This window comes from Schistocerca piceifrons, chromosome 5 (genome assembly GCF_021461385.2).
Source record: "Schistocerca piceifrons isolate TAMUIC-IGC-003096 chromosome 5, iqSchPice1.1, whole genome shotgun sequence".
Taxonomy (NCBI): Eukaryota; Metazoa; Arthropoda; class Insecta; order Orthoptera; family Acrididae; genus Schistocerca; species Schistocerca piceifrons.
Window position 1 is genome coordinate 387,702,871 of NC_060142.1, and position 25,433 is coordinate 387,728,303.

The following is a 25,433-nucleotide window of genomic DNA, read 5'->3' on the forward strand; positions in this document are numbered from 1 at the left end:
CCAATGGTCCAGCAGATGCCACGAGTCCATTAATGGTGACTAGAGAAGGACACTTTATGTGCCACTGTCATTACCTCTCTTTCCTGCTCCAGTCGTGTATGGTTCGCGGGAAGAATGACTGCCAGGAAGCCTCCATGCACGCTCGAATCTCTCTAATTTTACATTCGTGACCTCCTCGGGAGGTAAAAGTAGGGGGAAGCAATATATTCGATACCTCATCCAGAAACGCACCCTCTCGAAACCTGGACTGCAAGCTACACCGTGATGCAGAGTGCCTCTCTTGCAGAATCTGCCACTTGAGTTTGCTAAACATCTCTGTAATGCTATCATGCTTACCAAATAACCCTGTGACGAAACGCGCCACTCTTCTTTGGATCTTCTCTATCTCCTCTGACAACCCACCCTGGTACAGATCCCACACTGATGAGCAATACTCAAGTATAGGTCGAACGAGTGTTTTGTAAGCCACCTCCTTTGTTGATGGACTACATTTTCTAAGGACTCTCCCAATGAATCTCAACCTGGCACCCGCCTTACCAACAATTAATTTTATATGATCATTCCATTTCAAATTGTTCCGCACACATACTCCCAGATATTTTACAGAAGTAACTGCTACCAGTGTTTGTTCCGCTATCATATAATCTTACAATAAAGGATCCTTCTTGACACCGTCTTGACATGGGTCATAGCATAAACTACGGAGACACAAAGATTCTTTCGTCCATCTCCAAATACTGGGACTCCATCATTAAAGAAGCTGTCGAAACACATATAAGTAACAACCTGATCAATAGACACACGGCATTACATCTTAGCAAGCCATGGGAACCAGAACTGGTAGTACTAAGGCAACATCAGGTGCAGACAAATGAATCCAACGAGTCAACACAGATGGGGAATCTGAGTCCAGACACTTAAACTGGACGCCAACACTGCACTTTTCCCATGTAGTGCATGTTAAGACCGTGGCTTGTTTCTCCGACAAGGGGCTCTGGATGTCAACATCCTCTATATTCATCTGCGATGATATTACAGCCCCACCCTCTTGCTGCCTGCACTTTTCTATTGAACCAGCGCATATATTGGCGAGCCAATGCAGCAACACGTCCAAAAAGAAACTGAAGATGATGACTGCTGTGGATGAAGTACCTAAAATAGTTCTGGAAAAATCACCAGATCACCATCAGAGAGGCTGCTGGTGATGTCAGCATATCCTTTGGTAATGCCAAGCCATTTTTCCCATGTTTTGATTAGGAAATAATAGCAGCAACGTCTGTTCTGAAATTGTTGAATTTTGACGAAAAAATGACGATAGACACTGCTCAGGGGCTGTTGGATGAAGTTTACAATGATCCATAACTTCTAAAGAAGGTTACAGCAGGTGATGGAACATGGGTATACAGGTATGACAATGAACCCAAGGCCCAGTTGTCCCAATGAAAACTGCTTGAACAGCCAAGACTGAAAAAAATTCAACAAGTTCGATTACATGCAAAGGTTCTTCTGAATGTTTTTTTTGATTACAATGGGATAGTGCATCATGAGTTCCTGCCTTACATTGTATGGTCAATAAGGAAGTAGCCAATATGATCATTGTAATTGAAGCCTATAACATTTTACCTAATTGTTATTAGCAAGTATGAAGTTTAAGCCATTTTAACATTTCACCTGATTGCATAAACGAGTACGAATGTTTAGCTGTTTTAACCTTTCAAAATTGGATTTATATACCACCTGAAGTACACACACATATATTTGACACCTCAAAACAAACACCTCCAAATGGTTTAAACGATTATTCTGTAATAATGTTGTTACAATGTATATTCTTTGCACTTTGCGATTATGTCTTCTCTTCTGCTGTATGAACCTTGCACCCAGCTGATTCCAGACGCCATATTTGTTTACAAATGTGGCAGTATACATGTGAAGTGTTACGACAGAAAAAGGAACCTGTGACCACTGGAGGTACTCTAGTTTACTTATTAAAGTTTACCATTAAATATCAGTTTAATTTTTTGTCAAAAGTTATCCAAAACCATATTCTGAAATAGTGTCTTGTTTCTCCACTAGGCAGTGCCACAAGTTCCTCCAAATGTCGTAACACAACATACACACATATGTAATACTAACTAATGTAAATCCACCCGATGATGGAGGTTTAAACCTTCGAAACGCGTCGTGGAAAAAATAAAACGGTGACTGGTAACAGTAAACTTGTTGTTTCATTTAATGTCAGTAACAGTCACGGTAAAGCCTAACCTAAAAATGTTCGCATTTAAAGGAATACTATCTGGAAGCTATGCATGGTCTTCATGATGCAATCTGAAGAAAATTATCAGAATTTTGGCAAAACCACTGATGGAAATTGCATCATGAGAATGTTCCCACCCACATTTCAATGCTTGTTCATAATATTTTGGAAAAAAAACAACTTATGTTGACTCAGCCAATGTATTTGTCGGACATGGTCTCCTGTGACTTCTTTCTATTCCTGAGGCTGAAGAGAACCATGGAAGGATGTTTTGCCATGACTGATGAGATAAAAACAAAATTGCTGGAGCATCTGAACACCATAACAAAAAGTGAGTTCCAGAAGTGCTTCCAAGATTGAAAAAAGTGGTGGCACAAGTGTATCATATCTGAGAGGGATTATTTTGTCAATTGATAAATAGAGATTTTTTAAGAAATAACGAAAATTCCCTTTATATTTTGATCACACCTCATATTTGTATGAACTGGACACTAAGCAGTATTCAACTGCTTTGTGTTTAAAGATAGAACAAAACCAACAGAAGCTGTTAATATATGAAGCACTTCCAATAAAATCACCACATCTCTCTTTGGGTACAATACTTGAAAGCAGAGGTTCTCACACATTTTGGTGACAGAACTCATTTAAAATACTAAATATTTTGCGGAGTCCTAAAATAAGCAAAACCTGGTTTTACGTCCACTCTTTAATTATAAACATTTAATGAAAATCTTACAAAAACAGGTACATTATATATTACCAACTTCGACAACAATACACAAGACACAAAATAACACTATTGACTCCACCGTACATTGACAAAATTGTTTCTGTTCCATTTAATGGGAGGTATGACCTTTTTTTCTGACCAACTGTTTTACGTCAGGCTTCAAGGAAGAGAGTTGAAGTCGCATATTAAGTTTGGCATCCAGTCTAATGCAGTAATTTGCCTTTGCAGCTGCATATGCTGAGAATACCATTTCATAAAAATAAGTTTATGGGAATGGGAGAACAACAGTTACAGTTTATGAGGCAAGCTATGGATATTTTTCACTAACCCAGCACCAAAAATCAAGTCACATTGATTTGTGATTCCATGCTTGTATCTGACGTTATTTCTAAAAAGAATTCACAAGTTTTGTTTGACATATTTTACAGCTTCTGCAAATTTGGTACAAAAGGATTCTGAATCCACAAATTCATTTTCAGTTTTTTATTCTGCTCTTCGGCAAAATGCATCTTGAAAAGTGCATTTCACAGAGACAGTAGAACAGTTCTTGAAATATTTCATTTGGTAATTCTGCTGTCTCGCCAATGAACACATTCAATGGTAAAAAGCTGTCTGCTTCTTTCTTGCTGAAAGAAATAATCCAAAAACCTAATTTTTTCGGGCATTTGCTTTTTATTAGTACTGAAAACTGTTGTCAGTTTACCTTTTCAAGATTTAATTAATTAAATTTTCCAAGTATGTCTGATAAAATAGCTAGTCTGAACACCCAAGTCACACTGCTCGAACAGTTTTGTAATTTAAAAGAAATGTTAGTCGTAAAAGCTTGTAATTCAGCTCTCAGTTTGAATAATTTTGTTAAGTCTTACCCTGAGATAACCATCTAACCTCAGAGTGGAGCGGTAGTGTTTTATATCTGCTCCAATGATCTTCAGTCAGCACTGATGAGGGGTGATTTAACTCAACTGATTATTTTTATTGCTTCATCTATAACCAATTTTAGATATAGCACTGTCTTATCTATTGCGAGTGGTTGACTATGCACAATACAATGGCCAGAACTACATATTGGCACTTTTACTTTTCATTTGTGATGCCATAGCTAGTGCTTTAATAGTCACAACCTCATCCCCATCTGCACAAATATTGATAGAATCATCCCAACTGAAATGGTTTTTTTTAAAATAAATTGTTAACTGTTTTACAAATTTCTTTTCTGGTAGTGTTAGCTGACTGTGATGCACACTTACACAAGTCTTCTTTGAGTGCATGTTTATATGGATATCACATAGTTATCTGTATGATGACAAGCCCAGCAACATCAATCAACTCATCCATTTGCAAGACCAATTTGTTGCATTGAAGGCTACCAAATAAAGCTTGTTTGACATAGTGTGCGAGATCGTTAATTCAACACGGAACAGGGTCTTTCAAAAGTGGTGCTTTAGAAAGATGCTTTGCAGATTTTTCATTGAGTATACATTTGAGTTATGTCTGCCACACATGGTTTTATTAAATTCTTAGCAATATTAGGCTGCTTGTCACCTCATTTTTCACTATAAAACAATGAAAGAAAAAAATAATTTTAACAAAAACCAACGCTGATACTATATTTATATGAATTGTCAGTGTGTGACAAGAGTTTATGTTCTTTGTTCCTTAGGTTGATGATATTTTGGCAGAGACCTCACAGAGACCTTGCAGAGTGGAGCACACTGATTATCGCTGCTTTAAAGGAACAAAGAACTGTTAATGCAGAATAAGATACAATAATTTGTTTGTCACAAATCTATTATGAAACCATGAAAGATCACTATGTTTCCAGCTGCCAAATGGCACACAAAGTAATCTAATATTACTAAGAAAAATATTTCATTTCTAATTGTCTGTTTCCACCTACTTTATCACATAAAATCTTTTTTCCTTCACTTACATTAAAATAAACATACATGGGCAGTGATTTTAACAACTGAAAGAAGCTGTTGAATCAGAAAAAACTGTTTGAGAGCAAGGTGCACAACCACAGCCTGTGCGTCACATGTAACCCATGCCTGATCTGATGGTGGCCTGCCTCTCACCATTTGTTTTTGTAGTTTTTCCATTTTTTAAGTATTTTTCATTCTCTCCTGAAATGAAGAGTGCAGGTCCTTGCAGAAATTAGTTCTTCTGAGTTAAGTCTTGCTGGAATTGGGGGGGGGGGGGGGGGGTCCCAATTTGGAATAATAACTTGTCTCATGGCACAATATTTTTGAACTTGCGGCCCTTTTGAAGTCAAAGTAATGGTTTTGAGGCCCCTGTTCAAGAGGGACCAAAATTTGCTCAAAAAATGTTTCCAGGATTAGTCTGAACAATTGAAAAGTGTTGAAGGCAAATATTCTGAAACATATACACGGTGGTCCATTGATAGTGACTGGGCCAAACATCTCACAGAATAAGCATCAAACGAAAAAACTACAAAGAACGAAACTTGTCTAGCTTGAAGGGGAAACCAGATGGCGCTGCCATAGGTCAAACGGATATCAACTGCGTTTTTTAAATAGGAACCCCCATTTTTTATTACATATTCATGTAGTACGTAAGGAAATATGAATGTTTTAGGTGGACCACTTTTTTTGCTTTGTGACAGATGGCGCTATAGTAGTCACAAACATATAAGTACGTGGTATCGCGTAACATTCCACCAGTGCGGACGGTATTTGCTTTGTGATACATTACCCGTGTTAAAATGGACCGTTTACCAATTGCGGAAAAGGTTGATATCGTGTTGATGTATGGCTATTGTGATCAAAATGCCAAACAGGCGTGTGCTATGTATGCTGCTCGGTATCCTGGATGACATCATCCAAATGGCCTGATCGTTCACCGGATAGTTACGTTATTTAAGGTAACAGGAAGCGTTCAGCCACATGTGAAACGTCAGCCACGACCTGCAACAAATGATGATGCCCAGGTAGGTGTTTTAGCTGCTGTTGCTGCTAATCCACACATCAGTAGCAGACAAATTGCACGAGAACTGGGAATCTCAAAAACGTCGGTGTTAAGAATGCTACAACAACATCGATTGCACCCGTACCATATTTCTATGCACCAGGAATTGTATGGCGATGACTTTGAATGTCGTGTGCAGTTCTGCCACTGGGCGCAAGAGAAGTTACGGGTCGATGACAGAGTTTTTGCACGCGTTCTATTTAGCGACGAAGCGTCATTCACCAACAGCGGTAACGTAAACCGGCATAATATGCACTATTGGGCAACAGAAAATCCACGATAGCTGCGACAAGTGGAACATCAGTGACCTTGGCGGGTTAATGTATGGTGCGGCATTATGGGAGGAAGGATAATTGGCCCCCATTTTATCGATGGCAATCTAAATGGTGCAACGTATGCTGATTTCCTACGTAATGTTCTACCGATGTTACTACAAGATGTTTCACTGCATGACAGAATGGCAATGTACTTCCAACATGATGGATGTCCGGCACATAGCTCGCTTGCGGTTGAAGCGGTATTGAATAGCATATTTCATGACAGGTGGATTGGTCGTCGAAGCACCATACCATGGCCCGCGCATTCACCGGATCTGACATCCCCAGATTTCTTTCTGTGGGGAAAGTTGAAGGATATTTGCTATTGTGATCGACCAACAACGCCTGACAACATGCATCAGCGCACTGTCAATGCATGTGCGAACATTACAGAAGGCGAACTACTCAATGTTGAGAGGAATGTCATTACACATATTGCAAAAATGCATTGAGGTTGACGAACAACATTTTGAGCATTTATTGCACTAATGTGGTATTTACAGGTAATCACGCTGTAACAGCACGCATTTTCAGAAATGATAAGTTCACAAAGGTACATTTATCACATTCGAACAACCGAAATAAAATGTTCAAACGTACCTATGTTCTGTATTTTAATTTAAAAAACCTACTTGTTACCAACTGTTCATCTAAAATTGTGAGCCATATGTCTGTGACTATTACAGTGCCATCTATCACAAAGTGAAAAACGTGGTCCAACTAAAACATTCATATTTCCTTACGTACTACATGAATATGTAATAAAAAATGGAGAATTCCTATTTAAATAAACACAGTTGATATCCAGTTGACCTATGGCAGCGCCATCTAGTGGGTCAACCATAGTGCCAACTGGTTTCCCCCCTTCAAGCTAGACAAGTTTCTTTCTTTGTAGTTTTTTTCGTTTGATGCTTATTTCGTGAGATATTTGGCCCGGTCACGATCAGTGGACCACCCTGTATACACATTGATTCATACAAAAAAATGTCTTTCACTGTTTTTGTAAAATACAAAAAAATGGCCCTCTTAATTATGAACATGGTGAGTATTACTGTGAATACACCATCAAAAAGGTGAGGGAATATTGCCTCTGAATTGGGAAAGGATGAAACACTGAAAAACTATCTATTCTCAATTTAGTGTTTCACTGATCTGTAAGTGAAACTTGAGCATATTACTGAAACATTTTCTTATAGCTTTGTGGTTTTTAAGTTAATGCCTAAATAATCTAAAGTAACTCAATGAAACAGTCTTAAATTCTCGTTGAGTGTTTTAAGTCTGGAGTATATTACGTAGGTAGTAGGAATGTGTCTCATGCCCTTTTAACAATGGTAAATCCAGGATGGAATAATAATAATAATAATAATAATGAAATGGCAGATTGCTACTCAAAACGAAGAGGAGTATAAGGAGGACGGAGAGCATTTCATATTTTTCTAGTGATGCATTTGCTTTGTTGTCTGTATTGCTATCTTCACTGATTTCAGTTTTTATGAACAATGGAATCAACATCAGACCTGTTTCTGACTTTTGAGTGTTTCACACAGATGTCATTTAATTCCCCTGAATGTGATAGCAACTGGTTGTTATGTATTCCAAGAATATTAGTGAGACAGTAGTTGAACGTCAACAGTGTTTTGTCTCCATTCTCCATAGAACACAAACATACCCCAGTAAGTGTTGCTACAATACAATGGATCGATAATCACTGTGTCATTACCTGAGTTAAGGAGTGAAGTTCATGGAGCTACCCCACATACTTGTAATTACATAATATAGAATCTTGTAGTCATTGTAAGGTTCCGAGCAATATATGAAATTGACTTTTGTCATGGATGGCAGTGCCATTCATTATCCCAGACTGCGATTTGGTAACTGAAGCATTGGCCAGATACTGTCATCAACACATCTACTACATAAGAAACTAAATTCTTTATAACATGTGGCATTATCCAAAGGTGTGAAATGATTAAGATCTTGAAGTAGTCTTTAAAAAAGTTATATAATTATATACAAAAGATTGCCTTACCCAGTCAACACCATTTCTTAAATGAATTCCAATGAACCCTCCTCTTGGAAGGACATTCTTAATGAACTTTTTGGCTTTATTCAAAACTCTTTCATTCCAGAACAAATATTGGTGGAGCTCTCGGTTTTCTTTCTGAATTGGAAAACTGGCTGGTGCCCCCATGAATGCCATCACTGTAAAATTAAATATAAAATAATTCATTACATTTAACAAATTTTGTATTTTTATTTACTTATCATACTGCAAGAGAGCCTTGTATGTAGTTAGTTTGAGATGAGGAACTATAATATAGGTTGCTTAGCACCTAGTATGATGTAGTTCATCAAGTAAAAGGCAGTGCCTCTTTAAGTCTATTGTTTAACCATTTCTCCAGATCAATAAGTGAATAAAATAAATAGCACACTATCTGCCAACATTACATTTCTTGACTGATGGATTATTTTCAGGTAATGAAAACTTACTACACTATATACATGCAGAACATTTCTTGCATGAATAATAATAAATGCATTATTCCAGGTGATAATGTTCATTCTTTCAAATGAACTCACGATTGGCCCACCTGTTTATCATCTCGACTGTTCCAATCTTAGATAATCACCAGTAAACTGTGGAATAACATACACTGTTATCTGACCTGAAGTTTTCAGAATCACTGATGTGTCCTCACTTCCTTTCATATATAACGTGGACACCCTGTCCATCTCAGCAGACAGAAGTTTTAACTCCTGAGGACAATGGCAGTGATTGCAGTAAAAAACTCAAGAATTTTATGTTCACTTTCGAGGCTTGACAACTAACAACATTTTATCCAAAGATCACTGAAGTTAACAGTCCCTTATAGCTTATGGCAGGTGAGGTATGCCCTGGTCATTGTTTGCAAAGTTCATTGTCAGAGCACAAGTTTTAGAACAGTCATGGTATGAATACTTGACTTAGATAGAAGATGATGGGAGTAACATTCACAGAAACACCACACCATTTTGAGAAAATATCTTGGCTGAAAAAGCAGAAGCATTTGAGAGGAGTGTCAGAAGCCTGATATGGAGCAAGGATGTACCCCAAATCAGTAAAAATGTTATATCAGTCATAGTATGTCCTGATCCTGACGTATGCACCCGAAACCTGGGTTATAAAAGGAAGAGAGAAAAGCAAAGCACAAGCTAGTGAGATGAAATTCTTGAGGAACAGTACTGGAGTGACAAAGATAGACAGGTTAAGAAATGAGAGGATCAGAGAGTTAATGAAGGTGGAACGATTACAGAAGGAGAGAGAGAAATCAAGGCTGAAATGGTATGGGCATGTTAAGTGAATGGAGGAGAAGAGGATACCCAGGAGGATACACGAGATGAAACTGGAAGGAAAGAGACCAAGAGGAAGACCGAGAGACAGATGGCTAAAAAGAGTGGAGGAATGTGTCCAGAAGAAAGGAGAAGACTAGACCAAGGTGAAAACGGAGAGATGGTGGTAAGACAGAAGACGATGGAGAGGCCTATGTTCTAAACAGACCTGGCCAGAGGCTGGAAGCTGTCCAAGATTATGATGATGATGATCTTGGCTGAAAACCCGAGATATTTATATTAATTCAACCCACCGAGAAAAACGAGATCAAGTAACAGTACAATTTGTTCATTTGTGTGGAGGATCCACACTTCAGGATTTAAGAAAGTCATAGCCTTGGCAGAGTAATGTACTGAGACATGCAGGGCCTGGATAGTACTGGGTGCCAATGGAGTTGCATCTGAGTTTCTTGAAAGTGGAAGGGTATTAGTCAGAGGGTGAAAGGAGATGCTGCCTTGGAGATTTGTTTGCATTGAGGATTTATGACGATTGTTTTGTACGAGGTTATTTGTGTAGGTGTTGAGGGATTTGATGGTGAAACAGAAATGTTGGCTGTGGATGTCTAGGCTGTATGGAAGGGAACATTTTATGTAGAAAGGGTGTCAGCTGTCAAAATGTAGATATTATTACTTATTTGTTGGTTTACACGTACTGATGTTTGGATATGGGCTACAGTGAGGTGAAGATCAATGTCAAAGGCAGTGGTGTTGGATTTGAAGTAGAAAAATTCAACATAATGATTGACGCACCAGTAAATAATTACATTTTAAGAGCAAGTGGGAAATAAGTTAACAAACCAAATATTGGACCAAAGTAAAAAACATGAATATAAAATCAATATTTGATGAAACATGTTTAGCTGTCAAGTGGCCATATGTCTACTTCCAGTTACACTGCACTGACATCTATGCATCTTGCACCCAGTGGCCATGTCTTCTGCTTGTTCCATCTGCAATATGAGGCATGTGTATAGGTGAATGACTCTTTCTCTACATATGTGCTTAGGGGGATGTGTGCACACTATTCCAGTGATCAAACTGTAGCTGCATGTTAATGCGCCTATGCAGCTGGGCAGTGGATGTGCTGATCAGAGCCAGGTGTGCTGGTGATGTGCACAAATGAGGCTGCAGCTCTACTGTGCCCCTCAAAGGCAAGTTGAGTGTTATAACGTCAAGTTAAACACATGTATTTCAAAAACGACACAACACATGTAAGTCACAGAGCAAGTAGACAAAGTAAGACGTGTACACGGTAATATTCAAATCAGCACTGAGTCCAAGTCTGGCGGCCGCTGGCTGGCTGGCCGCCTAGGTGGCGCAGCTGCTGCATGGCTGGCAGACAGCGCCGCATGTACAGGACGCGCGTAACTGTGCAGCGGTACTTTGAAAGATCAGCGAGTCACAACACTTTTCCCCCCCTTGAATTTTTTTTGCACTGGTCTTGATGGAGGTGGCCTGTAGATTGCTAACGTCCATAGGTGTTGTTTGACTGGCCGTAAAGTCTCGAGGGGGAGGCTTCCCATATGGACGGAAGTGTACCCGATAATAACTGGTCGAGATGACAGGAGATGTAGGGGTCGAATCTGCTGGGGCCCCGTGTGCCAATCTGCCCATTGCGGCAAGTCCGGTTGATATAACAGGAGACATGGGCAATGTGACGGCATCCGTAGGTGAAGGAGGCGAGTAGAGTTGCTCCGACAGATGATGGTCATCCGGTTCCTGCATGGGCACGTCTCCTGGTGGCATTCGTTCTTGTGCTGGCACCGAGATGACAGTGAGAAGGCTGCATTGTGAATCATGAGAGATGCCAAGATCCCGAGTGTCAGGTAGAGCCAAAGGTGGTGTACCGGCATTCGGAACAGGTGTTGCCGGCACACGAGGCCGCAGCTGGTCCGAATGATGCACTGTAACACCTGTGTCCATCTGGATTTCATACAAGCGTTGGCCACGGTGTCGTAAGATGCGGCCCGGACTGCATTTTGGCCACCTGCCATATCCCCATACCCATACAAGGTCACCGGTGGTGAACCGGCCAAGCAAAGGCACCCGCGGCCGTGAGGTGGGAGGCCACAGAAGATGAAGTAGCGTGTGGGGCTGTCGGCTATGTAAGAGCTCAGCCGGGCTGTGGTCGCCCATGGGGGTGAAACAGTAAGAAGCCAGAAATTGGAGAAGCGCATCATCAGCAGCAGAAGAAGTCAGGAGTTTCCTCATCTGAGCCTTAAACATGCAGACCAGTCATTCAGCCTCACTGTTTGATTGTGGATGGAACAGAGGGGCCGTGACATGCATGACGCCATGAAGAGCACAAAAATCCGCAAATTCGGAAGAGGCAAATTGTGGACCATTATCAGCAACAAGAGTAGAGGGAAGGCCTTCCAAAGAGAAAATGCGAGCGGAGCACTTGTGGTTGCCCCGGTGGTAGGCAACGTGCAACAGACAATGAAAGGAAAGTTAGAGTAGGCGCCAATGACGAGGAGCCAATAAGTACCTAAAAAAGGTCCCACGAAGTCAGCATGAATACGCTCCCAGGGCTTCTCAGGCGAAGGCCACAGTGACAAAGATGACTTCGGGGCGGCAGCCTGTGACGCACAAGGGCCGCAGGCAGCGACCATGTGTGCGATTTCAAGAGTCGATGCCAGACCAGTACACATGACGGCGTGCCAGAGAATTTGTGCAAGAGACACCCCAGTGCCCTTGGTGAAGGAGGCGCAAGACCGAAGCATGCAAAGACGCAGGTACCACAACACGAGGTGAAGCAATGTCGGTGGAAAGGAGGATAACACCATCCCTAGCTGTGAGGCAGTAGTGCAAAGTGTATTAGCTCCGCAATGGATCAGAAGTCTTAGCGGACGGACGATCTGGCCAACCCTTCTGAATACAGCGTAAAACCAGGGAGAGGGTAGGATCAGAACCCGTAGCAGCCACCACCTGGTCCCTGCTGATGGGAAGCCCGTCCACAACCCGCTGCTCGGCAACATCCAGGTAGAAACACAAAAGTTCGTCCCTATCAAATGCCAGATCAGGACCCATGGGAAGGCGAGACTGTGAGATCAGCATTCGCATGTTGAGCTGTCGGCCGGAAATGAATCTCATAATTGAAACGAAACAAGTAAAGAGCCCAATGCTGGAGGCGGTGTGCAGCCTTGTCGGCAAGCGACGTTGATGGATGAAACAAGGAAACAAGTGGTTTGTGGTCTGTAACAAGATGAAATTTGGATCCATAAAGAAAAACACCAAACATATGACGAGCATAAATAATGGCCAAAGCTTCTTTTTCAATTTAAGAATATTTTCGTTGGGCATCCGTGAGTGTTTTGGAGGCATAAGCAATGGGTTGTTCAGTACCGTCAGAAAAACGGTGCGCAAGGACTGCACCAACCTCCGTGGCAAGAACAAGATGTTGGCCAGGTCGATAAGTAGCCAGGCACGGGGCCTGTTTCAGCATAGTCTTCAATTTTTGGAAAGCCGCATCGTATGATGTGGACCAGTGAAAGGGCACGATTTTATGCAACAGGCGATGAAACGGCTGAGCCACCGAAGCTGCAGATGGTAAGAACCTGTGATATTATGCTATTTTCCCCAAGAAGGCCTGCAGTTCCTTAACAGATGTAGGGCGAGGAAGGGCATCGATCGCAGCGACAGTTTGCTGAAGCGAATACCATCCCGAGTGAGTTTGAACCCCAAGTACATGATAGATGCCTGAAAAAAATTGTGATTTCTGAAGATTACACTTAAGACTGGCAGTCTTTAAGACATGAAAAAGTGTGCGGAGATTCTGAAGATGTTCTTCAGTGGTGGAGCCAGTGACAACAATATCGCCCATGTAATTGATACACCCAGGAACAGGGAGCAATAATTGTTCCAAGAATCGCTGAAAGAGAGCAGGGGCACTGGCAACCCCGAATGGCAATCGCTGGTATTGATAGAGGCCGAAAGGCGTGTTAAGGACCAGAAACTGCCTGGAAGCAGTGTCGAGAGGAAGTTGATGATAAGCTTCTGACAGGTCAGTTTTAAAAAAATACTGGTCTCCAGCAAGTTTAGTGAACAATTCTTCAGGCCGGGGCATGGGGTAAGTGTTGATGAGGCACTGAGCATTTACAGTGGCTTTAAAATCGCCACAGAGATGAATATCACCATTGGGCTTAGCAACGACAACGACAGGAGAGGACCACTCACTGGAAGTGACAGGAAGCAAGACCCCTGAAGTAGTGAGACAATCCAGCTCCCGTTTTACCCGATCACGAAGGGCCACAGGAATGGGCCGAGCCCGAAAAAACTTGGGTTTGAGCGTGATATGAGCTTCAAAATCATTCGCACGACCTAACCCAGGAGAAAAAAATGGACGAAAATGTCGTCGACAAGGGATCCAACTGAGCATAAGGAATAGCATCAGAGACGATATTGACAGAGTCATCTATGGAGAACCCAAAAACGTGAAAGGCATTGAAACCAAAAAGATTCTCTGCGTTACTATGGTCGACCACAAATATGGGAACAGTGCGAACAACGGATTTGTAAGATACCTCAGCATCAAATTGTCCCAAGAAAGAAATCTTCTGTTTATTGTACATCTGTAATTGCCTAGTGACAGGTGATAGGGTTGGAGAACCCAAGTGAAGATACGTCTGAGAATTGATGATAGTGGCAGCAGAACCAGTATCCACCTGCATGTGAACATCTCGACCAAGTATTTGGACAGTGAGGAATAACTTCCCTGAAAGGGAAAAAGTGCAACTGACAGACAACACAGAAGCAGAATCAGCGTCACGGTCATGAACATCATGTATGCGGTCGGATTTGCAAACTGAAGACACATGACCCCTCTTTTTGCAATTGTGACACACGGCCCAACGTTGGGGACAATCCTCCTGTGAATGTTTAGTAAAACACCACGGACATGAAGGAAGTTGCCGGGGGTTTTGCTGCAGTTTCTTAGAGGGTTGTTTACGGTTAGGCCGAGGCTGCGTGTGGGAGCGTACTGCGGCCACGTCAGCCAGCGGGGACATGCCGCATGCGTCGTCAACAGCGCACAGCGGTTGTATTTCCCCGACATCACCCCCACCTCTATTTGCGCCCCAGCGGCGCGAGAAATTTCAAAAGACTGCGTGATGGATAGGATGTCATCTAGAGTCAGATTTGCCAACTGAAGGGCACGTTGCCTAACGTCTTTGTCGGGCGCCGATCGGATAATAGCATCCCGTATCATGGAATCAGCATAGGATTCTTTGTGAATGTCAGTAACAAATTGACACTTGCGACTGAGGCCGTGAAGTTCAGCAGCCCAAGTGCAATAGGATTGATTTGGTTGTTTTTGACAACGATAAAAGGCAACACGAGAGGCTACCACATGTGTTTGCTTATGAAAATATATGGACAGAAGTGAGCACATTTCAGCAAAGGACAAAGACGCAGGATCTTTCAAAGGAGCCAATTGCGACAACAACCGATACATTGTGGAGGCCAATCAGCTGCTGATAGTGCCTGCACACGCTGTACATGGTACGGAAACAACTGGTTCTCCCGTAGCACCCTCCATACAGTGACATGGTCAACGTTACCTTGTACAGCAGCAACTTCTCTGACGCTGACATTAGGGTTATCGTCAACTGCACGAAGAATTGCCTCGTCCATTGCAGGTGTCCTCGTCGTTCTAGGTCTTCCCCAGTCGCGAGTCATAGGCTGGAATGTTCCGTGCTCCCTAAGATGCTGATCAATTGCTTCGAATGTCTTCCGGTCAGGACACCTTCGTTCTGGAAATCTGTCTCGATACAAATGTACTGCGCCATGGCTATTGCCCTGTGCTAATCCATACATCAAATGGGCATCTGCCAACTCCGCATTTGTAAACATTGCACTGACTGCAAAACCACATTTGTGATTAACACTACCCTGTTGATGCTACATACTGATGTGCTTGATGCTAGTACTGTAGAGCAATGAGTCGCATGTCAACACAAGCACCAAAGTCAACATTACCTTCCTTCAATTGGGCCAACTGGCGGTGAATCGAGAAAGTACAGTACATACTGACGAAACTAAAATGAACTCTAACATGTAAATTAAGCGTTTCTGGACACATGTCCACATAACATCTTTTCTTTATTTGTGTGTGAGGAATGTTTCCTGAAAGTTTGTCCGTACCTTTTTGTAACACCCTGTATAATCGTCGGTGACTGGATAGCTTTGGATACACCAATGCAACTGGCCAAAGTGCATTCATCTCTGTACCGATGTCTGATTCCAGTGATGATACTTAAGAGATGTAGTAAAACAAAGCACCAAACCAGAGAACCACAGATACACACGACTATTGCACATGTCTCCCCTTCTGGGATGTGGAGACTCCTGCGCACGGAGGTTCATGCTTGCAAATCACAGTTATGCGTCACTTTGCACCAGAGGAAATGCCTCCTTGCCTCTTGGTGCAACAGCTCCATGCACCTGATATGCACTGAAAGTTGCACCAATGTGAACATGCCATTAGTGACATATTCGACAGCTTTCGGATTGGGTAAAAAAGTAATACATTCTTTGCCAAGCAAGATTTGGGCATTCCAGGCACTGTGGGGCAGAGTGGTGCCTCATCAGACAATATCGCTAAAAGTGTACAAAAGAAGTATATGACATTCAGGATGTTTTTGTCCAATGCGTAAGTGATCATCTCTTCAGTTTAGATGAAATAGAAGTAATCTGAGAATACACTACCCGTTGTTACATCCTTCCTACCCTAAAGTGTCAAGGTTTCAGAGATAAAGACATACTCACAAAAATAATTGTTTCGAGCAATTCTGTGCACAATACATACTGTCAAATTGCAGAAACAAACAAAACCAAACATGCAGCTGTGTTCTTGCATCCTCCTAACATTTGAGTCTTCCATTGACTAATTCATGTATTCTGTTCCATGTATCACATCATGAAGGAGAATCCTTAGTCATGTAAACTGAGTCTGTATTAACCCTAAAATTTCAGCAATCTCATATTTGGCAAATAGCAGCCCTTACTATCTTAACATTTTATGTCCACTTCTGAATTTTCTTTAGACCACTGGCTCTGCAGTCTGACCACAGCAGCCAGAGACAGTGGGCATTTGTGTGCGAGTTTTGCTTTTGTGACTGTTTTCTAATATGAAAGAAGGACTTTTAGCCAAATACTTAAGTATAAAGTGGTCTTTCCATTGTGCCTTTCGCCAACTCACTATTTCCTCTATATGGTGAGTAGCAATCTATCCTTGAGGTATTGATATGTTACATAATCAAGCTGGGATCCTTTTACTTCCCATTTTGTTTTGGCATCCGCCTCCTTCAATTTGTTTTTTTTTTTTTTTTTTTTTTTTTTTTTTTTTTTTTTTTTTTTTTTTTTTTTAACTAATTACCATTAACATACATGAGTACAATCTGCATTTTCATTAAAGAGAAAGGTTGGCACTCAGTTTTAAAGAGCATAGCACCAGATCTAATTTTGTGCTATCAATGAAGAAATAAAGCACAGAACATCACAACCTCAAGGAAAAGTGTAACCCATATGCAAAAGAATGTTCACTGACTTACCTGGCCATTTTTTTGGTGGGAACTTCATGTTCCAGGAATTTGCCATATCATGATGGTAGACATCAAAATGCAGTGGTCCGTAATACTGTGAGGCAACAAAATCAACACCAAAGGTATCCCAAAATGGTCCAAAGGGATTTCCTTCCTTTGCATTACATCCAACATTGTTTCCTCTTTGAGAGTAGCAAAACACTGAAATGATAACAGCAATCAATTACACAAAAACATTCTACATCAGGTAACACATTAGTTCTATTGATTTAATAAAAATGTCTTTTGGGTAAATAAAAAGAGCAGATTATCTACAATCAATTCAAATGGAAAGTGTGCTAAAATGCTATGAGTTCTGAGCATTTCAATGTTATTTTCACTATACTCCTGTTGTTAAAAGAGGGAGTTTGGTTTCTCATCGCAAAACTGCAATATGCTTTTTCACTGAAAAGAAAACTGCACTACCACATAAAGAGGCTATTGTACTATGTGATTTTGCTGAAAATTATTCCTTTGTGTTTCAAGCTGAAGCCCAAGGATTCCATTGGCCACAGAGCATCTGTGTGTTGTTTATAAGGCAAAAAATCACAATGAGAGAGAAAAATCTTAGCTACAAATGTTTTGTTTTTATCTCAGGCATTCTGACAAACAACACAGTTTTGATGGCATAATACAAATGCCTGCTGCCGAAGCTAGTCTGCAAAATCAAGTGAATAACCAAATATGAACTTCTAGTTGTTTGAGTGGAGTAAACCAAATATTCCACCAGTTGCTTTATTCTATGTGACAAGTGAGAGCATGCATCAGAAGAAAGAAATTCTGAAAAAAGATCTTATGAACCCATAGCAGTTACAGGGACTCAGTTGCTTCTAATTTTAAGGATTTTCAAGTTCATAAATTTCAAGTGGGTTCAGATTCGGAAGGCATACATTTTGAACAGATTACAAGATTTTTTGCTTGTGCTTATTTCAACTAATGGCAGATGGCTTGTGTGTTATCAAGAAATAAAAGAGGAGGAGGAAGTCTTATTTATGCATACTTGTGGATGAGTTTGTTTTTCATACCGAAAAAGACTAGACAAATTGCATGTCCCAAAAATCTTCATACTCTGGAAATCAAAGCCCATAACTGCCACTAGAAAAAAATATAGACTATCAAATGAAGAGATGCAAAAATCATCACAGATTATGTTGCAAAAGAACATGTTTTTATTGGGTTGTTGCTTAAGTTCATGGTGTTTTCCCTAAATAAATACAACAGAGACTTTAATCATGAACAATATATTCTCATTCACTATTTACGACAGTCTGTCAATGCTGGGGTAACTTTCTGATTCTGCAACTCTAGAAATTATGTGGTTTTGACGCAAGGACTCTTCGAGCCATGTTCGGAGCACATTTTTATCTGGAAAGGAAGTTCCTTGAAGGTTGTTCAATAAAGTGGAAAAGGTGAAAATCTGAGGTGCAAGGTCAGATGAAAAATGTGGGTATGGAATGACTTCCCAATTCAACTTCTGTAAGTGTTTTTCAGTCTAGCAGATAGCCAGCAGGCATTATCATGGAGTAGCATCACTTCACGAAGTCCTCTTGGTCATTGTTCTAGCATGGAGTCTGCAAGACATCTCAGATGGACAAAAAATGTCAGGGGTGATAGTTACACCCTGAGGAAGCAGTTTGAAGGGCACCACACTGTCACTGTTCCACCAAATGCTTAACATTATCTTTTGTGGTTTTTGTGCAGAGAGTTGCTGCTTTGTTTGGGATCAATCATTCCTTTCTTTTCCTTATGTTAGCATAAAGACACCATTTCTCATCACCAGTAACAATACAGAAAAGAAATGGTCAATGTTGTTCACAAGCCGATTTATGTCTGAGCACGAAGAGACTGATTTTTGTGATTTTTGCTTCGATTTTTAACCTTCCCACTGCATGAAAATGTTGCATGATGAAGGAATGATCACAGTTCATCACATTTGCCAGTTCTTGAGTACACTGATGTGCATAATTGTGGATTAATGCATTTAAATGATCATCAAAAAATCCCGAAGGCCTTCCTGAACATGACAAATCACTAATGTCAAAGCAATCCTCCTTAAATGAGAAAACTGCTTTCTTACCATGATCTGTCCCAACATTTCTGGCTGCCTCTGGTGCTGTCATCCCTCTACTGAACTCAAACAGAAAACTATGTCAGAAATGTTCTGATTTCTTCACTTGGCACTCCATTTTCTACTTCCACAGTTCCACTCACACTCTCCACAAGACAAAATGACACTATGTGAACTCAAATAGCAACAATGAAATACAAAATAAAAAATGACAATCAATAAATAAATCCACAGCAACTTGAAAACCAACATGCAGAACAAAAATGCTACAAACTTGTGCACCAATCTACCATATCAATAATTCGTCATTCTTTGAGAAGACTACATTACGTCATTTAAAAGGAAACTGTGATATATAATCTTAATCTCTAATAAGATCATAACTGGATAGCAATGTTTTTCTTGTTGAAGATAAGTAGAACATTTCTCATTGTAAAGCACACCAATAACTTACTGTTAAATAGTCACAGCTACAACAATGATTAGTTAATAACGTTGCTGCGAGCAGCGTTGCATGCAATGTGGCATAGCAATTAGCAACACTAGTTGACATGCAGTGGGCTGCCAGCGGCACTTATTTATTATTTAGTGTGTATCACTTCTGGAAGGTTCTCAAAATTTCTTGTTTGTAATTTCTGTATGATCTGGAATATTCTATGTTTCTATAAATAACAGTATTCTCTGTCAAGGAGTTCAGTTCTATTCTATTCTGGTTGTATGTTGGTATTCATAATAAATGCACTTTTAGTGATAAGTGTTTTGGGTTTGGGCAGGATCCTGGTTAAGACGTGACATCATTTGGTGGAGATGCCAGTTACTTCAAAACATCTACGTCACTGTGGCTCCAGTTAGGCAACATAAAGGCCATCGCCTACAGCAACAGGCACCAGACGACAAATAGTACATTGTCCCAAATCACTAAATACAACAGGTAGAATGATATAATTTGTTCATCAAATGTGTACCTTGACTTGTATGTCACAGCTCTCAGTGGTTTGAGAACAATGATGAGGAGCCAACAACTGGGATAAATTCCAGGCAGAACTGATGAAAATGTTTGGCAACGACCAGCATAAGTCCACTTAGCACAACAACTGAAGAACAATGTCCAATGTCATGAGGAACTACAAAGTCTTACATGCAAAATATTTTTGCTCTATGCCACATTGTGAAACTGATCATGACAGAAGTTAATAAAATCACACAGTTGATTAACAGTCACTTCAGACATGAAGACATGTCCCACTGATAAATTCATCAGGTGGTGCCACTGCTTGTGGGGCACCACGATGACCTTACCTCTCACGCACTAGGTTGTAAGAGAAGAGGTAGACATACCCCATATGGCAGGAGGTAGTAAAGAATGTTGAAGAAGAAGAAGAACTGTAGCCTTTCGTTTAACAACAACCTCTACCGTCAGTAGAACATGCCAGGACGAAGGGACTTTGCACACTCAGACTTAAGCTGCAGTTTTCAGATGACGGCCTAGTGCCTGATCAGTGATGACTATAGCACCAGATGTCAACCATCACAACAGTTCTATAAATGCCAATCAACTGCAGATGATACAGTTGACCTGTGGGACAAACCTTATTGCCATACCCTGGACTACGTCACTCCCCAACACACTTAGCCTAGTGATGGGACAACCACCTGGTTTTAACTATGGATTGGCAAGCTGATTTTTGTTCAGTTGAATGAAACAACTGACAAGACTGGCAGCTACAGCAGCAATATGAATGTTTTCTAACAGTCTCCAGATTCGATTGACTTCATTTACACACTTTTTCAGCCTTTTTGGTTATACACAAAGCATGACTAGAGTTCTCTACTTTTTCAGAGACAAATAATGTTTTGTTTTTCAAGAAAAAGTGGATAAAAAGCATGAGTACTTTCAAAATTTATGTATTTATTTGATTCTATACAAATTTTTCATACTTCTAGGATTAAATGTGGGTTTTTGGTTGGTTTTGAAAGGCTGGCAACTGTTGCCACAGTATAAATTTAGTTTAAGCAAATATACAGTCACTTTTTTGTTTAAATTTTTTGAAGCCCTGTCTCTTTCTTCCCATTGTTTGGTGATTTTATCACTTTCTTTTTAAGCATATACTGCTACTCGTGAGACGTATTTTTTGTGGGAAATATTTGTCATCATTTGTTAATTTTCTTTGAATTTATTTAAGTGTCATTTTAGGATCATCTTTGCAGATATTGTATACGCATTGAGTAACTTTACGATAACTTTTTATCCAGTCATATGATTTCCATTCCCATGCCACTGTACATTCCAGCATTTTGATCTAGTTGCATGGGAGTGGTGGGGTGGGGTGGGGTGGGGGACAGGAGGAGTCTATCATGCTCTTGGTGCCACTTGCAAAGGGGCGCCAAATGGTCGCCGAGACAAACAAGATTTTCCGGAAAATATATTACTGTAGAAAATTCTGTGCATTATATTACTTTATGTAATTCTGGATGGGAGGCCAATAAAGTGTAGTGTCTTACTCCAGGCACTAAGGAGGGGGGAGTAAAGGGTCACAGCCCAGGTGCGAGTTATGTTTGCTATGCAACTGTTTTCATCTAGACAAAGTTATCTATTAAATAAATGCCTATTCATAAACGTGGATGGAAAACTGAACTGAAAGCTATGTATTGGCACTCACTCAATAAAAAGAAAATATTGGAACAACAGTAACAGTGATGACAAGAGATAACAAAGCGCAGTAAACAATAGTGATTTAACAATGGCAAAACTCTCAAATGTTTCGACTCAGAATTAAATGTGTCAGAATACATCAAGTGTTTACATTCAGTTTCTCTGAGAGACTGGTTTCATTCAAAAGCATGAATTAATCATTCAACCCACACATAAAAGATTACAGCCAAGTAAGTCAACTGTTTTTCAACAACCAACTGAATCAACTGTTTTCAAGATTTTAAACATGGCTGCAGCAGCAACTGTTAAAATTCTTCACAATAAAGGATGGCAGCCAAAACTATTACATAGGGCAGACAGGTAGACCCATTAAAGTTAGGTATAAAGAACACAAGTTAGGTAAAAATGGGGAAAACGTATATAATTCCACTTTTGCTGAACATCTATGGCTCTTACAGCACACGCCAAGAGAACTGGACGACGTAGAGCTGCTTCATGAAGCTGATAAAGGTGACAAACTAGACTTGCTCGAAGAATTAGAGATTTTCAAGCATCTGTCTCTAAAAGATGGTTTTGTTCTTAATGAACAGGTGCAGCTTCGAAACAAAAATTTTTTAGACAGTTTCAAACCCCTCATTGCCTTAATGTAATATAGTCTGGCTGACTAGGAGTTATTTTCTTGCTTGTTGATGCCGGTGAAATGCGCTTTTCCTATCTTGTTGGGATCTACATAATGTGATGTTTGTTAATTATGAATTTCAATGTGTATGTGTGGTTAAATGACTACTATGTTTTATTCATACAGACAGATGGTTTCGTTTTATTATAACATTTTGGTTGTTTCGCTAGTATGATTTCACTGCCTACGTTACGCGAGACTCTCGCGCATTACAGTAGTGCCCTCTCTCGTTAGATGTTCCAAGCGCAAGCTTTATCCGTTTGACACTAGGACACAGGTAAATTTGGTTCTATATTTCTAGTTTACATAAATGTCTTTAATTGGCGTGATACGCTTTATTTATTAAGACAAAGTTTGAATTAACACAACCTTTAATAATTTAATGCGCTTATGTATGTATTTATGGAATGTAATATGCGCGAGTCTGGCACATGCAAGTGCCCTCTCTCGGCGAAACAATCTACCTTAGTGCCTTCACACTCGTGTCTCAACAGTTCATAGGTGAAGTAACATTGTTAAACTGTTCGCTTTGATCCTGTACCCATTACACATGTCGTACAAATGGAGATGATATTTTAATTACTGACGACGCCTTTTGGCATAATTGTTTCATTATTCTCCAGTGCATGATGTAATTTTAGTAAGTACTAAAGATTGTGTGCCTGTATTACTTTAGCAATTTCACCGTTATTGAAGCTTCTGTTTCTCACTTTCGTTGATATGGCTTTTCTAATGAATGTGTCTTTCTATTCAGGAAATGTACTTCTGATGAAGGTATGTTTATATGTACCGAAACCTTGGTCAAGAATTTTAATAAAAAAATTCTATCCTGCAACTGTTTTTGGCTGCCATCCTTTATTGTGAACAACTGTTTTCATTTGGCTGTTCCCATCATCACTACATAATCATTCACCTTCATTGTACATAGTTATCAGCCATGTGCCTAGCAGCTGAATTCACGTAAACTAAGAAAGGTGACCATCTATGGAGATGACGTAAACATCGATGAAGCCTGCCCGGTTAGCTGTGCGGTCTAACACACTGCTTTCGGAGTGGAAAGGCGTGCCAGTCCCCAGCACAAATCCGCCCGGCAGATTAGTGTCGAGGTCCAGTGTACTGGCCAGTCTGTGGATGGTTTTTAAGGCAGTTTTCCATCTGCCTCAGTGAATATGGCCTGGTTCCCCTTATTCTGCCCCAGTTACAGTATGTCGGTGATCACTGTGCAAACACTTTCTCCACATACACATACACCATACTTACTCTACCACTCAAACATTGGGGTTACACTCGTCTGGTGTGAGACGTTCCCGAGGGGGACGGGGGAGTGGGGGGGGGGGGGGGGGGGGGTTAACTGCACAATAACCCTGGCCCTGGGTTCAGTGTGGGGCGGCGGTGGGGCTAGTGGACTGCAATAGCTTGGTGTGAACCACTGTAGGCTATGGCAGGGAAAAAGCCTCTCTGTCGTTTCTAGGTCCCCAGTTCCATACAATACAATACAATACAACCAATGATGAAAATCCTATATGGATGAAAGTCATCAAAATGTGAGGAAATCACATTGACATCATCAGTGGCCAAATTGTCTGGGCACTAGTTGACTTAGGGGCTTGTTTATTTGTTAATGCTTATCATCTCCAGCTAAAGAAGATTATGTTCTATGATACAAAAGTGATCGTGCTGAAATTCACCGACAAGAGAAACCCTTCCAATTTGTCATTTTATCAGCACGTAGTCACAATGTTATTGTGAGATGGGACTTCTTGCAGGTATAATAACCAGTCAGACTGGAAGAACAGAGCTCCAGACTGGCAAAGACATTTCAAGAAGCACACTTAAAAGATTGCACTGGGTGGATGTTTGCTGTTAAAGACATTGTTGGCCGGCCACTGTCAACAAAACTAGTTCCATTCATCTGTTAAACTGTGAAGCTTCTGTCGGCTGCAAAAAGTTACTCAACCTCATTAAGGAAAACTATGTGCCAGTGACATCATAAGCATTTTAGGTGGTCAAGATGAACTCTGCCTCACTAATTGTCATGAGCAGTCCCAATTCTTCCCTAAAGCTATGTGCATAGGAATAGTTGAACCATTCCAGCAAGGGCAGCTTAATGCCATTGGCAAAAAACTGTGCTCTGCTACCACTACAGACAATTCAATGAAGGAAGCTACCATCGAACTGTAAATAGAGTCCAGCCTAACCAAGGAACGATGCTGATGAATGTTAGCTGTTCTGCACCAATTTCTGAATGCTTTCAGATCTGGAGTGGAGGAAAGAAGGACCAAACGGCCCATGGTTCAACACCGTGTTAACATTGGGGAGCATCCACTCATCAGCCAGCACTCATATAGGGCCCAGCACTCATATAGGGCATCACCGCTTGAATGAGGTATAGTCCAGGAGGAAGTGGAGAAGATGTTGCAAAATGACATCACTGAACCTTCAGAAAGTCCTTGATCATCTCCTGTGTTCTCTTCAAGGTGGAGGATGGCACTTGGCATTTCAGTATTGACTACTGACAACTGAACAAAATTATAAACAAGATGTCTACCCATTGCTGAGAATTGATGACACCCCACACTGATTGAGGGGAGCAAAGTATTTCTTGCAACTATGGACATAGAGAGAGGCTACTGGCAAATTGAGATTGATGAGGCTGTCCAGGAATAGCCTGCCTTCATTGCTTCTGATAGCCTGTTCAAGTTCAAAGTAATGCCATTTGGACTAAGTAATGCTCCAGTCACCTTCGAGCATACGATGGATGGACAACCTGCTCAATATCTTGATATTTGGATGAC

General features: G+C 40.7%; 1 protein-coding gene across 1 annotated transcript in view; it reads right to left on the bottom strand.

Annotated features, from left to right (window-relative positions):
- LOC124798368 (GDP-fucose protein O-fucosyltransferase 1) overlaps positions 1–25,433 on the bottom strand; it is a 113,320-nt gene that overhangs the window by 45,794 nt on the left and 42,093 nt on the right. The window contains exons 4-5 of the mRNA XM_047261737.1: positions 17,209–17,400; positions 8,319–8,491 (exon numbers count right to left, since the gene is read on the bottom strand). Coding sequence (XP_047117693.1) covers positions 8,319–8,491; positions 17,209–17,400 — 365 coding nt within the window. The remainder of the gene's footprint in view (positions 1–8,318; positions 8,492–17,208; positions 17,401–25,433) is intronic.